Source organism: Dermacentor variabilis, chromosome 6 (assembly GCF_050947875.1).
Source record: "Dermacentor variabilis isolate Ectoservices chromosome 6, ASM5094787v1, whole genome shotgun sequence".
NCBI classification, from domain to species: domain Eukaryota; kingdom Metazoa; phylum Arthropoda; class Arachnida; order Ixodida; family Ixodidae; genus Dermacentor; species Dermacentor variabilis.
In genome coordinates, this window is record NC_134573.1 from 177660486 (window position 1) to 177674838 (window position 14353).

Here is a 14353-nt window from a genome sequence, read left to right on the forward strand (position 1 = left end):
CGCCTAGGGACAAACGCGTACAACGCACGCTGGCAGTCGTATATTCAAGGAGCAAAAGTCCCCACATTTTCTCTCTCGCACCCGCTCTTACTCGCGCATGCGCGCAAACGTCCGTCGTCTCCGCAAGTGCCACGCCCCGCTGTACCTACTAGCCATAGCCTCCTATATTTTTACTATAAAAATAATTTTATTATACGAAATATAGGAGGCTATGTACTAGCAATTGTGCCTCTGGCGGCAGCCCATGTACGTGGAGTTTTTTGCTTACCACAGCAACGACACGAAAATTTCCTTCGTCGGTAGAGGTATACAGCTTCGCTGTAATAAAGTAGGCGGTGCAGGATCTCCAGGGCACCCAAGGGGTAGCGGGGTGATCAAAGCTGGAAGCAGGACGGCCCGTGTGTTGGGGCCTCAGCGAGCCCCAACCCACCGTCTAGTCCGGGTTCTAGCTTAGGTGTCCTGGAGGCGCCGCCAATAATGCGAAATAATGACCCGTTAAGATTACGAGTAGTAAAAAGCACGATTAAATATACTTACGTCCAGCCGCCAACAGCATGAGCGCCGCAGGTGCGAGACAGTCTGTCCGACACCGCGGTCGCCAAATCGGGCGTCAGTGCCTGCTGCTTCACCTACTTACCGCGCCTGGCCGAGCGTAAACAAACTCGACCCCCCTCCACAATGCCAGCACGCCTAGGGGCAAACGCCTACAACACGCGCTAAGAAATCTCCGTAGTGCCTAGGCAGAGTCATATATTCAAGGAGCAAAAGCCCCCAGATTTTCTCTCTCGTGCCTGCTTTTACTTGCGCCGGCGCACAAATGGCTGGCGATCCTAGCTTTTCTCTGCTTTAACTTCCTGGGGCTCTCAGATGGACTTGCGAGCTAGAAGTCTGGCGATACGAAAACAATGTACGCATTCTCATTGCACTGGAGGCACGCACAACACACTGACCTATTTGTGATCCCTCTGGAGTGTATGAGCATAAACACGTTTTCTCGCTGTGGCTTGAGGAATCGTCATGCTTTACTGGACAAATTTTAGGTGGCCGTGCATCACTACCACAGCATGCCAGCGAGGAGGCAGAATGTCATTTCTGACTCAGTGTTTTGATTCATTGACTACGGCCTGAGGTGCCTTCTTTCCAAGCTAAGTGAAGCTTCACAGAACGAAAGTTTTGAGCCAACATCTGAGCTAACCAGGCTAGCTGCCTGGTTAGCTCAGATGGTAGAGCGGCTGCCCCGGAAAGGCGGTGGCCCCGGGTTCGAGTCCCGGGCCAGGACGAATTTTTCAGCTGCGAGGCATTTCTTTTGAGGAACCCATATTGGTTTCCTTTGCAGCAATTGCTACGATTGGGTGGGTGTCTCATCTTCCCTTAACAGAAATGCTAAGCGATTATATACACATAGTAGTGCTTATCAGCAGTGCCCTCACAATAATGGATGCAGATATATAGGCCATACCACTGTCAATGCCAAAAATGCAGCCAGCATGTTTTGAACACCTTTTGTACAGTGCACCATCCTTCTCTGTAGAATACTAGAAATGCCAATGCATTCTTGGGTGACTAACTTGAAAGATGGACACAAACATGGTGAAACCATAGCATTTAATTTCATGTGGTTCTGGTCTGATAGGGCCTGGGCACTTTTGACAAGCCTACAATCAACCGGTCTCTGTACAAGTGTGCTTAAATACAAGAAATCATGGTGGAATGGCACATTGGAAGTGGTACACTATGCATGACATGATCCTTATTTGATTGTAGCAAAAGGCATTGGGACACAATACGAGTGTACTAGAAATTTTTAAGTGGTGTGACCACATCCCTCTGCCTGGTGCGTTTTGGGTTGCCAGTAGCGGCAGCACTGCAGTTACTGGTGTCTGACCAGTTGCACACTCCAGACCAGCAATGGCTGGAGCTAGATCTCCTAGACATCTTCAATATTGAGCAACGACATCACCACGCCCACGAACACAATTTTGCACGATATGTGTGATAAGACACGGCACACGTCAATCGGCACATCCTAGTTCACTGTAACAATACTTTGTAGTATGAAAGGAAAACGTGTTCACGTTTTGCTCATCGTCTTGAATTTCCATCTCCCGCATTCCCCGTCTTTTCTTTGTAGTATGAAAGTATCATATGACAGTCCACATAAATTGTTAACTTAAGCTTATGTTCTTTCCCCTTAGTAGTGCCAGTAATTTAGCATGTCTGACACTACGACCTATGCAAGTGGGCAAGTTGTAATCCTACACAATTTGCGGAAACTTTTACTTCAACTTATGCTTTCATAACCAAGCTTCTGGCTAAAGTTGCGAGCAAGGAAACTCAGCATCCACAGTTATACAAAACCTTTCTTAAAGGTACCTCAAATTTTTGAGAACATACACACACATCCCTTTATGTAAATCACTTGCCAATCCAGTTCATAAAGAGAGAACCACAGATGTATGTCCAGTTATGTTTATTCCAGACAAACACTTCACCTAAGCCCTAAGAGGACGCTTCATAATAAGGATGCTTGTCAACCCAGTGATAAACACAAAAAGATGGTCACTAACAAAGGTGAAGGAACAGATATGTTCTCAAAGCCAGTGACAAATACATAAAATGATTAGAAGCGAGAGCCTAGCAGAGGAGGCCTGCCAAGAAGCCCTCCAGATGGTGAGTGTGCACTCTGTCGATAATCACCAGACTCTCTAGCTGGCAGATCACGGAGATGGGTGCCACTGTAAGCTTTGCCATAGTCATCGAGATAGTCACGGCTCCTTCTCTCTCCGTAACTATCGATTCCAGGTCTTCTCTCATCTCTTCTCTCAATGCGATAATCCTGCTCCCGATCACCAAAGACTGGTCTTGACTCGCCAAGCAGTGGTGGCCGCCTTAGTGCATGGTCTTCATAAGAATCCCGCAGAAGCGGGCCTTTATCATGGAGGAGAGGAGCCTTGTCATGAAGCAATGTGCGCTCTTCGAGCAGTGGCGGCGTGTCACCGAGCAGTGGCAATCTTTCACTATGTGGGAGTAAGCGTTCATCTTCTCTGACAGGGCGATTCAGATCGGTCGCCATCTGCCGCTGGCGGCTCAGTTCCTGGGTTATATGATGGCTCAGCTGCTGACTGAGCTCCTTGCTGAACTCTGGCCTAGACAGATGCTGAGACAGCTTGCTGATCTCTAATGCCAAGTCTAGCTGTAGCTTCGAAAACTGTTGTGTTGATGACAGACCGTAGGGCCCCTGCTCCCTTGGGGTTTGTACAGGAGGGTCCAAGAGACCAAAGCTGGTGCTTGGTGCTGGCTCAAGGGGCCTCTGGCTCGGAAAGGGTGGGGCAGGAGCAGGCAAGACGGGGCTTTTCCACTGCGACTGGACAGGAAGGCTTTGCCACAAATTTGAAGGAGGTTGGGCAGGTGCCCTAAAGTGATCATCAAGGCTGCCAGAAGGCTGTGGTCTGTCCCGGTACTGTCTGCTGCTTGGTACAAATTCATGTTGATTTGCACCCTGAAAAAGGGCTCCGCCATAACTACCTTTGCTGGACACTGCAGAAGGAACTGGTCCTCTTGCAACCTGAAGCAAGCCACAATGAAGCATGACATTCGGCACCTACGACAACACTCATCCTTATTCACTGCAAGACAAAGGTCTCAAATGCACTTCAAATAACGCTGTGTTATGCAAGCTACAACCACTGCACTCCTGCAAACATATTAGTCTTCATGACCTGCTTAATTCTCTAACATCTCTAACTACTGTAAAAACCTGGAACATAAGTAATTTCTTCTCTAAAAAATATATTTGTGGAAAAGTGCTCCTCATCTGATGTAGTCTTTGGCACAATTTCAAGTTTTGTTTAGGAAAAAACTATAGGGAAAGCACTATGTATAGGGGAAACAGCTGTTGCAAAAGCACAAATTTCGCAAACACTAGGCAAATGTGCTTGGCTACTGTCTCAGGGTGCAAAATTAACAGGTTCCCCCCCCCCCCCCCCCCCAGCTCAGCTTTACCCATTCCATAAAATTCGAAAATGATGTTATAGAATCAGGGTGTCTACCAAGTTGACATTTCTAAATTCCCTGAGTTTTCCAGGTTTTCCCTGAGTGCTTTCGCAAAATTCCCTGAGTGATGCAGAACTATGTTTTATGTCAAGACGGGCTGAAACCATATCGCCCGATGCTGTCACACTCTAGTAAACATATAAATAAAGATTTAAGAAAAAAACAATTTAATCCAATTTGAATGCTAAGGAGAAGTGTTTATGTCATTCAAGAAGAGAATAGAAGGGAGAGGTTAATAAAATGCGCAGCAAATAAAATGTTTTCGAAAAAAATTGCAAATCGAGTCGGACGTTCTTAAATACGAATGAAAAGGAGATGTATACAGAAGCTAATATTTTCGAATATGAGCCATTTCTATTACCTGATAGTGAGTGCAGTCGTATGAGGCCCGAACTTTTTCATAATTGAGATGCTCTCTCTACAGCTCGTAAGTCAACCGCAACTGTCCCGACATACTCTCAGCCCGCGCATGACGCCTCAGTGTTGTGTTTCACTGCTTTAAAGAGTTTATCTTAGTTTTGATGAGGGACACCAGCACCTCGGCATCAGCCAACACTGTTTCTTGAGCTCAAGCTCCTTCAAAACGGCGGCAGCACGCTTCCTTTCCCGTTCATTCCTCAATGCGTAGGTCGTTTCTGTTCTTGTCCTCCTCCCGCCACTCGTTCACCCCACGGACCATTTGAAGCATCTTCTTGGTCAGTTGCACAGTCCATGTGCGATTTTTATAACTCCCTAGGGGTCGCGAAAACGTCCGAAAAATCGGCCAGTTGGAAAAAATAAATGCATGTCATTTACTGCCCTTAAGGGCTCAAACCGCCACAGGCACATTCTAAAACGCTCTGAAGGCATGTAGGTACATGTATTAGGCATATCGGTGGTCGTTCTGTCAAGAGATACCGGGTGCACGCATGTATAATTAAGGAATACATACTGTGTCCCGTGGTAGTAGCCCCATCCAACGCTTATGCTTCACTGCAATACTTTTGAGCATGCTTCACCAAGTAACATTCCTGTAGAAAGGCGAAGCTGACTTTCGGGAACCGGCATTATGCAACGCGCCGTGCTTTCCAAGCTTCTAAGCCAATCGTGAGGACCACAAAGGCGGAGTCGGTGGCTTTGCTGACAGCAGCGAATTCTTTCAAAGAAAAACACGGCACCCAATGGCAAGAAGGTAAATAGCGAACGTAGAAGCAGCTAGGTCTAGCGTTGCCGCAGTGGTGGCTGGCTGCCAGTGGACCTGCGTGCGAGGGCGTCGATTCGAGGCGGCGAGGTAATCAAAATGGCTTTGATTAAGGCCGTTTCGGACCTGCGGTCACGGCAAAAAGTCCAGAAAATCGGACGGGGAACGTTTCTTGCGTCAGAAATTTGATACGTTCTGATATATTGACTCTATGGAGTACCTGGTCGTGCCGTGAAGCCGTCCAAATTATCGGGCATCCGGAAAGTCGGTCGTTGACTATACACTGGCAACTCCTCCAGCCAACGACAGGGCGTCAAAGACAATTCATAACGATTCCTGTCTGCTGCTCGAGCCAGCATTACCGCGACTTTCGACCCCTTCAATACAATCACAGCTAATTTTCCCTGATAGAGGCACAAATTCCCTATGTTTTCCCTGAGTTTTTCCAGATTACCCTCATAGTGGCGGGGAAACCCGGGAGCGCGGCTCCATCCAACCGCTCTCCCTACCGTGACGGCACTGCGTTGGGCAAGCCGTCGACACCCCCCTGCAAGAAATGATCCTGGCCCGCCCGCAGCACTTGTTCAGACAGCCAATCGGAGGCGCTTGTGACATAGTCGTGCAAGATGGCGCAAGTGCGAGTTGTCTCACTGCTTCATTGTGTTTGCGCCTTGTGGGCCTTCTCCCGCAGTGTTACTGTGATGAAGTGGCAGAATTTGCTTTTTGCCGTGAAGCTTGAAAACATAAATCGAGTCTAATGCGGTGAGAAGACAGATCACCCCGCTGCGTGCAAGATTCTGAGGCGCACTCTCAGAATGATCTTGAAGAATAAAGGTGAGATTAGGGCTAAACGGATAAACTCGCCACCCGGTGCCCATGGCGCCCAACGTGTACGCATGGCCGTGTACAAGTGGTTTATCCGAAATTGCTTCAGACGTGCCGGCTTCCGCGTGCCCGGTGATGACTAAATTCTGATGAGTGCGATGAAGCCATTGCCAATATTGCTGAAATTTGGAGCGAGCTGTCAGAATTTCCGGAAGCCATTGACGAGTCAACAGTCGACGAGTTTGTGAGTGCAGATGATGGTGTCACGACCACGGGACATCCCGAAAACGAAGACTACGTTGCCGACATCATACTGAGCACAAGTGAAACTGGGCACAATGAGGAAAGCAACGATGGTCCTTTGCCTGCATCCTCCGAGGTGATTGGTGCACTCGCACTATTTTGGTGCTTCTGCGCAAATGTGGAAAGTTGCAGCCTCAGCTGCTCCGACTCTTTAGACAATGTGGAGAAGTGCATGCGTCGCAGGCAGCAAAATTGCTCAAGCAGAAGTAAATACAAGCCTATTTCATGCAAACTAAGCTAGTTTCATCAATAAAGTGATTTTATAAATGGTATGTGCATTTATGATGTTCAATTCTTTAGCAGGCTTACATCGAATTATGCCCTATATCAAACTGATAGGCGTTTTTTTTTTTTTGCAAGTTCGATATAGCCAGGTTTGACTGTACCTGCAATGCGTACTCTCTTTTTCCTTTTTTACCTCAAGGCATCGGTACAAACCTACATTCGGTATCAACCTTTATTCTGATTTACATGGTATGTTTTTTCCTCCCTTTTTGTTCCCCACAATGATTTGACAGAAAACAGATTATCTGTTTTAAGCACGCATATGCGGCCCCAATTTTCTTCTTTTAATTTCAGATACAATGTGTGCACTGCTAATGAGAACAAAAGCAGCATTGCTTAGAGCACATACTCAAAATACATGCAAATAACTGGAAAAGCCCAAAATGTTGCATTTTGTAGTATAGTGAACAAGTACTTACATGAGCCAAGTTTTCACGATGACGGTTACTTCCCATATGCTAGAGAAATAAAGAGGTTGGAGGGGGGGGGGGGGAGGAATAAGAAGCAACATTTAGAGTATTGCCTTATCAATGCAGTCATAGAAGGCTGTACTTAATTAAACTGACAGTTCATACCTGGGTGAACTGAAATTCAGACTTGATGGCGAGTTGACAGACATTACACCAGAATGGAGCGCCCCCCACACCTGGTTTTGGCTGCTGCTGGCCCTTTATTTTTTGAGCTGGGTAAAGAGAGAACAATGAAAGGGCATAAAGTCGTTTCCCTTGGGCAGTTTGTAAGATTGCAGTAGATTCCGCTTAAACAGAACTCTGAAAAGAAGCTGCAATGTTGCTCCACTCTATTAAAGTCGTGTTTGTGTGCAGTTCATCTGGTGCACAGTTCATCCATGTGCTTACTAGATGGAACAGTTTAAGCTCACATACAGTTGAAACGACTTATAACAATATTCAAATGCCACAAAAATTCCATAGTTATTACCGAGTTGCATGGAAAAAAAATAAGATGGCGGGTGGCGTAGCTGTTTCGAGAAAATCATAATGGCTGGGAGGCCAGTTCTCCTCCCCACCACCTTCCTCCATACGGCTTCTGATTGTATTGACTCTAACTGTTTAACTCTGCTTTTTGCATGCTTTGATCGCGTGTTGTTAAAAAGCCGCAGCTGTCAGCGTTCAAGAATGGCAATGCTATAATTGCAAAGAGGAGTCATGGGTGGCAAGTGACATATGAGCTCCGCCGAGGCATCGCATTGGGGGCCCCAAAAGACACCTTTTAAAAAATGCGGGAAGGTTGCTGCAGCAGCATCTCAGCTTGAGAAATCCAGAAGAAACGCTGGGATGTGATCATCACAAGCCTCTTGTCACATACTTCCCACTGGCTTGTACAAGAAAGCCGCATGTTCGTCAGCCTTGCTTGCCTTATGCGAAGCTTGCAGACATCCTTCTCCAAGGCATCCAGGTGCTCCACATAGGGAAGCAGACAGTCCCTCGTGAGAACAAGCCCATGAGGGACTGCCTCATCTACAGAACTTCCCGCGGGGAGAATGTTGAGGCAGCCTGCCCTACCATGTCAGCAGTGCCGTCGCGGCTGTCACTGTCGCTATCCGATGCAAGCATGTTCGCGACGATCGCCTCATCGGTTAGAAGCACATAGTTTCCAATCTATAGCAATGCGCTTTCTTTTCACCGGCAATGTCGTGCATTGCCGATGATCAGCGGGCAGATCAGCCATCTTCCGTTTCGGTGGCAAGTCAAACGAGGCTGAGAAACGACTTCGACACAATGAACAAAGGCAAGCATGAGTGAATTAATCCGTTAGCAGAATTGCGCAGAATGAGAGCCATAGAATAAAGAATCAACTGTGAGGGCCCAGCCATAGAAATGGCCCAGCGAGCAATCTCGGAGCAGTGCCGGCAGTGTAGTTGGCGCGGACGATACGTGTTTCGGAGGGTGGCATGGCGGAGGGGTGGAAGGGTGACGGGAAAGGTGCGCGCGAGGCTGGCGTGCATCTCTCATGGAGAGAAGTGCGCGGCAGCAGTTGCAGCGACATTGCGATTGTGCAGCGGCTTGCCTTTCACTTTTTCTTTTTTTTTTTTCTTTTCAAGTATTTCGCATTCCATTACCTTTCGGCACGGACACCCAGCAGCCAGACTTCATCGTTATAACCGATAATTCGGCACGGGGACATTGTAGTAAGCTGGTTATTTCCCCATAGAAAACATACAAAAGTTGACGGTGCAGCAGCTTCTTCTTGTTATAACTGATATACTATTAAAACCGGTATCATTATAAGTGGGTTCGACTGTATAGACAAAAAGCTCCAAGCTAAATTAATGCAACACAGCCTAAACTTCCAGGGTAAAAGCTGTTGACTGATTGGTCAATGAGGGATGATATCTCCAACATGACAATAGCTAGCTGTGTTTTCTGAGAAATGATGGGGGCTCGCCCGTTGTGAGGCGCTGATCCTTCCGTGAAGGTTCCGTTCAGTTGGCAACGCATGGAAGGCGATTAGGGGTGGACAACGCAGCACCCTCTGTTCTGATGTGCTGTTGCATAGCTTTACCTGCCCTACATGTGCGTGTGGTGTGGAGCTGGTGAAAGTACCGGTCAAGGAGGAGAGAACACTCACAAAGAGGAGCGAGAAACCACTGCTGCCATGTAGCCGTTTATCAAAGGCCTATACCTTTGCTAATACAGCGTCATTAAAAAAAACGATTGCATACACATGTTCACTATGAACTGGTACAAAGCTGCGACTACATAACAAGTTTTCAAGCTCTGAGTGGTTTAGGGCCCTTTAAATATACAGTCGACTCCCGTTAATTCGAAGCCGCTTAATTGCAATTTTCGGTTAATTAGAAGTGAAGTGCTGGTCCCGTCAGTTTTGCATGTACAGTGGAACCCCGTTCATACGTTTTTCACCGGACCGGGAAAAAAAAACGTAACAGCCGGGAAAACGCAACAGTGAGGAAAGCTCCGAAAATGAATGAAAAAAAGTGCAGCTTCAACTATAGACAATTTATTTCCACAGAGTGCGCTTAGGACCTAAAAAAAAGTCCAGAATTGTGGCTTGCCCTTTCTTTCGCTCGCTAGAAATCACCACACGTTTCTCAATAGCCTGGAAGGCCGCATTGCTGTCAGCGTCGCTGTGAGGTGCGACGTACCTGCGGAGGAGGTCCAGAGCCGCAACGGCTTTTCGAAAGCTACGATTTGGCAACTCCCCGGCATCATGCGGCTCGTGCATCGCAGTCTGCGACTTCACTCGCGACCGAGATCCCATCGATCTCGGCGATGCTCTGACACTCTGACGTCCCGACAACAACATCCACGGCGACGTAGTCGTCGTATGTGACCGCCATTTTGGCTTTTGGCGAGTTTTGGCCGGGCTTGGCTATGGAGCTGGCTGCAAGAAGCCGCACGCCAATTCGATGGCGGCCTCTCGAACTGGCGTGCGGCTTCTTGCAGCCAGTTCCATAGCCAAGCCCGGCCAAAACTCGTCAAAAGCCAAAATGGCGGTTGGAGCGCGTTGCCTACTTTAGCCCAGGCGGGTTCGGGGGGCTAAGTTGCGACGTATCATGCGGGAACGTTTTCACAGCTACGACGTAACAGCGGGGTTCCTTATACATTGGATCCTATGGAAGCTATGCCGGGACCGGATGAAAACGACGTAGCAGCCGGGAAAACGCAGCAGTGAGGAACGTAACAGCGGGGTTCTACTGTAATCCTATAGAAGAAATCACTCGATAATTCGAACTCCTCATCCAGTAATATTGTTTAATTGGAAGTTAATTTTCAGCCGGGATCCTCGAGGTGACCGTCATTCTTTGGTAGAATGTGCAATTTTTCAAGTGTTGCAACAGTTCCGTGCTCCGCGTTGGTGTCATCGCCACCGCAGCCGCCCGCAACGCCATCCTTCTTGGAGCGGCGCGATTATTCATTGCTACGGCTGCCGTGGCCTCCGCGATCAACTCCGGCGGGAGGCGAAGCGGCTCCCGCCGGAGGCCACGCGCAGCTGCCGCGCGTGGCCGGAGCTGATCGCGGAGGCCACGCCGGTGCCATAGGTGCACGCAGCGCTGCATACTGGCAGTGGCAAGATTGTGCAAGATTAGTCTTGCAGCGTGCGCAGCGTATGCTCGTAGGCTAGGTTGTTCCACGAGTGATTCGGAATTGACTGTACCTAGTCGCGCAGTTTATAGCCATGGCAAACCGTGGCTCTTATCGCACGCTCGACCTGGCAACGAAAGTCGAGGTTTTGAAGGAAGTTGAGAAGGGAGGTGCCGCCAAACAAGACATAGCGCGGAAGTACGGGATCAAGCCGAACACGCTCTCTAACTACATCAAGAACAAGCGCGCAATAATGGATGCATTTGAGAACGACAAGTTCAAGACTTCTCGGAAGCGAATGCGCACCGGCGCTTACCCAGAGTTGGAGAAGGCTCTGCTGGTTTGGATTAGGGAGGCCAGGAGCAACAAACTTTCTCAGCGGAGACATCGTTGCGATGAAAGCCCGAACGCTTGCAGCAATGTTGGGGATCGATGACTTCGTTCCGTCAGATGGATGGCTGACGCGCTTTAAAGATCGTCATGACCTGGTTTTCAAGAGCATGTGTGGTGAAAAAGCGTCCGTTAACCAGGAAACATGCGCCACGTGGAAGGACGGAAAGCTGCGTGAATATCTCGCCGAATACAAACCGGAAAACATCTTCAATGCAGATGAGACTGCACTCTTCTATCGGCTTCTACCAGAGAAGACCCTGACATTCAAGGACGACGACTGTGCTGGGGGCAAACGCAGCAAGGAGAGAGTGTCGGTGCTGATCGCGGCAAACATGACTGGCACGGAATGATGTCGGTTACTTGTGATCGGGAAAGCCGCGAAGCCGAGATGTTTTAAAGGCGTGAAGACGCTGCTTGTGGACTATGAGGCGAACAAAAAAGCGTGGATGACGGCCGAAATCTTCAAGAGCTGGATAAGCAAATTGGACCGCAAGTTTGCTGCTTCGAACCGCAAGGTGTTGTTCCTTGTCGATCACTGCAGTGCTCACGTGAATGTGCCAGCCTTGAGTGCAATACGCCTCGCATTTTTGCCTGCAAACACAACAGCTGTTTTGCAGCCAATGGACCAAGGCATCATCAAGAATGTTAAAGTCCTGTGCAGGCGGCACCTCCTCGAGCGCATGATTTTGTGTATGGATAGCTCCACAAAGTACGAGGTGAGCCTGCTTAGTGCCATCTACATGTTGGCGCGAGCATGGGATCGTGTGAAGCAAGAAACAATCGCAAACTGCTTCAGGGCTTGCGGTTTTGTGGCAGCTTCTTCGGAGGATGCCTCTGAAATTTCAGCGGAGGAAGCGTCAACAAGCGAGCTTGACGGCACTGATTTTGGTGATGCTCTCGAGGACGTCAATTTTGAAGATTACGTCGCCGTAGACAAGGCGGTCGAAACGTGCGGTGCGCTGACGGATAGCGAAATTGTAAAGATTATTCGGCCCCAGGAAGCGACCCAGGAAAGCGATGATGACGTTGAAGGCGAGCCGCAACCTAAGGCTGCCGATGTAGCTGCGGGCCTTGCTCTTGCGGAGCGCTTCTTTGCCGCTGAAGGTAACGCGGAAGAAGCGTTCCGCCACATCTACAGCCTGCAGAACTTGCTTTCAGCAGCGCGATTCGGCAAGAAGAAGCAAAGCAAGATGACCGGCTATTTTTCTTAGAGAAAATACTCGATTTCGCCACAAATAAAGTGCTGTTTTTTGTGTTTTGTGTTTAATAGGAAGTTCGTTTAATTCGAAGTTTTTTGCGGTCCCCGTGAACTTCGTATTAACGGGAGTCGACTGAACCACGTTTCACTATTTGTGATACATGACTGTGTAGAACTTTGTTTTCATGTCTAACAGAAAGCCTTCGATATTTTAAAAAACCAACTTGACCATTTGTACTTGACATATTGCACTTGCATGCAATAGCAGTGCAAATCGTTAAAAATGATGAAACTTGTCACATCAAACAATGGAACTAGTATTGCCACACCAGCTTTACTTTACCTTGTTTTACACCTGTAGCATTTTGTGATTTGTTGCCCAGTTGAGTGCCCTAAAACAGAAACGAAAACAAGAGAGACAGAAAATCAGATTTTCTTCAGCAATTCTGTAATAAAAAACAGCATACATAAACAACGACCAGAGGCATGACAATGTCCACATGCGAATTGTCAAGGCATCATGCACTGAGGTAGGAAATGAAAACACATGCCAACAGGTCACTCGCCCTACTCAAATGCTGTTCTTAGGTATGTTCTCTAAGTGTACACAGAAAAAAAAAGAATTCTCGCAACTACGGCAAACTACTGGCATTCCAATTACTTTTGCGCCACTCTGCGTGTGAGAAGCGTTTCACGAACATAATGTGGAAGTCGAATTTATTTGTGGTTAATTTCAGGGATGAACATCCGAAGCAGTGCTAGCCGTGTGTGACATAACTTCATTGCTGCCCGGTTTTGATTATGTTATTGCTACATGTGTCCTAAAGGAAGATAATGACTAGAAAATTGTTATTTGCCAAGTGAGCACTACAATTCGTTATGCAAGTGATTTCTGCCTGTTCAAGCATTCCACCCGAAGAGAGGAAATTGCATTATCTGCAAAAAAAAAAAAAAAAAAAACCTTTTTTGATGTACCTGTGCTCAGCATACAAGTAACAAATTAACTTTTTTTAAATTCTAGATTGAAAGCATGAAAGTAACACACAGAAGACTCATGATAATTCAAACCATAGTTGTGGAGTGGGGCCCTCCACTCCATTCCGGGAAGTGGAAATCCCCTGTAATTCCTCTTAATTCCTCGGAATGACGAGAGTTGGACCACTCCTACTCCTAGAGTGGCTGAGCTCATACATTCCATTCTTCCAATTCTAGTAAATGAAGGCTTTCTTTGTAATTGTTGAAAACTTGCATTTGTCTGCCTATACTAACGAGGAACATAGTTTTTAAGTCTTAACAACGTTACAACATTATGTAAATTTTTAGCACTTAAAACATGCTTTGAGGCCTATTACAGTCTATGCTTGTTACGATGGACCCGTGTACAACAGACTTTTGGATATAGTGGACCTTAGTTTGTTCTACCTATTTTATTATTGCAACAAAGTTTGCTTTTCAGGGACCGTGCTACAACGGACTATCGGCTACAGCGGACGAAATTAGCATCCATTTTTGTCAAAATCGGGCATATAAAACATACTTTTGCCGTGGTGACACGGGCTGACAACTGACTTGCGAGGTTCAGCCGACAACCGTGGCTCAATATCGCATGCGCGAGGGAGGAAGGTGGGGCGGAAACGCAGCAGCATCTTTTGCGCGCAAGGCACGGGGGGGGGGGGGGGGGGGGCAGTTTTACACTAGCGGCTACTGTTTACGGCATGGCTGCCGTATCATGAAAGCGATCTGCAATGTGGACAAAGTGTGCCCAGTGCCAGTAGCTTCGTATGCGCTGTGCTTTCAACATTTAGTTTGTGTTGAAGTGAGAGACAGCATAAAGGTCAATTCGCTCGCTGCTGCCGCTGCGCTTATCTTGCTCAATTTGCTATCGCAATCGATGCTTCGCCTTTCAGGTGAAACTGCTACTTTTTTGTTTTTCACTCTGGATGTTCGTCACTCACTCTTGGCAATAAAGTTGTTAGACATCGCAATGAAAGTTTCGCAAGTGAGACGTTTCGGATATTACAGACTTCAGATAAAACGGACATCTTTTGTCAG

At 47.6% G+C, this 14353-nt stretch overlaps 1 protein-coding gene across 1 annotated transcript in view; it reads right to left on the reverse strand.

The window, feature by feature from the left end:
• Nucleotides 1–2455: 2455 nt before the first annotated feature.
• The window catches only part of LOC142585868 (uncharacterized), a 54607-nt gene continuing 42709 nt past the window's right edge, over nt 2456–14353 (reverse strand). The window contains exons 13-16 of the mRNA XM_075696938.1: nt 12645–12693; nt 7222–7328; nt 7066–7104; nt 2456–3565 (exon numbers count right to left, since the gene is read on the reverse strand). Coding sequence (XP_075553053.1) covers nt 2621–3565; nt 7066–7104; nt 7222–7328; nt 12645–12693 — 1140 coding nt within the window. The 3' untranslated portion in view covers nt 2456–2620. The remainder of the gene's footprint in view (nt 3566–7065; nt 7105–7221; nt 7329–12644; nt 12694–14353) is intronic.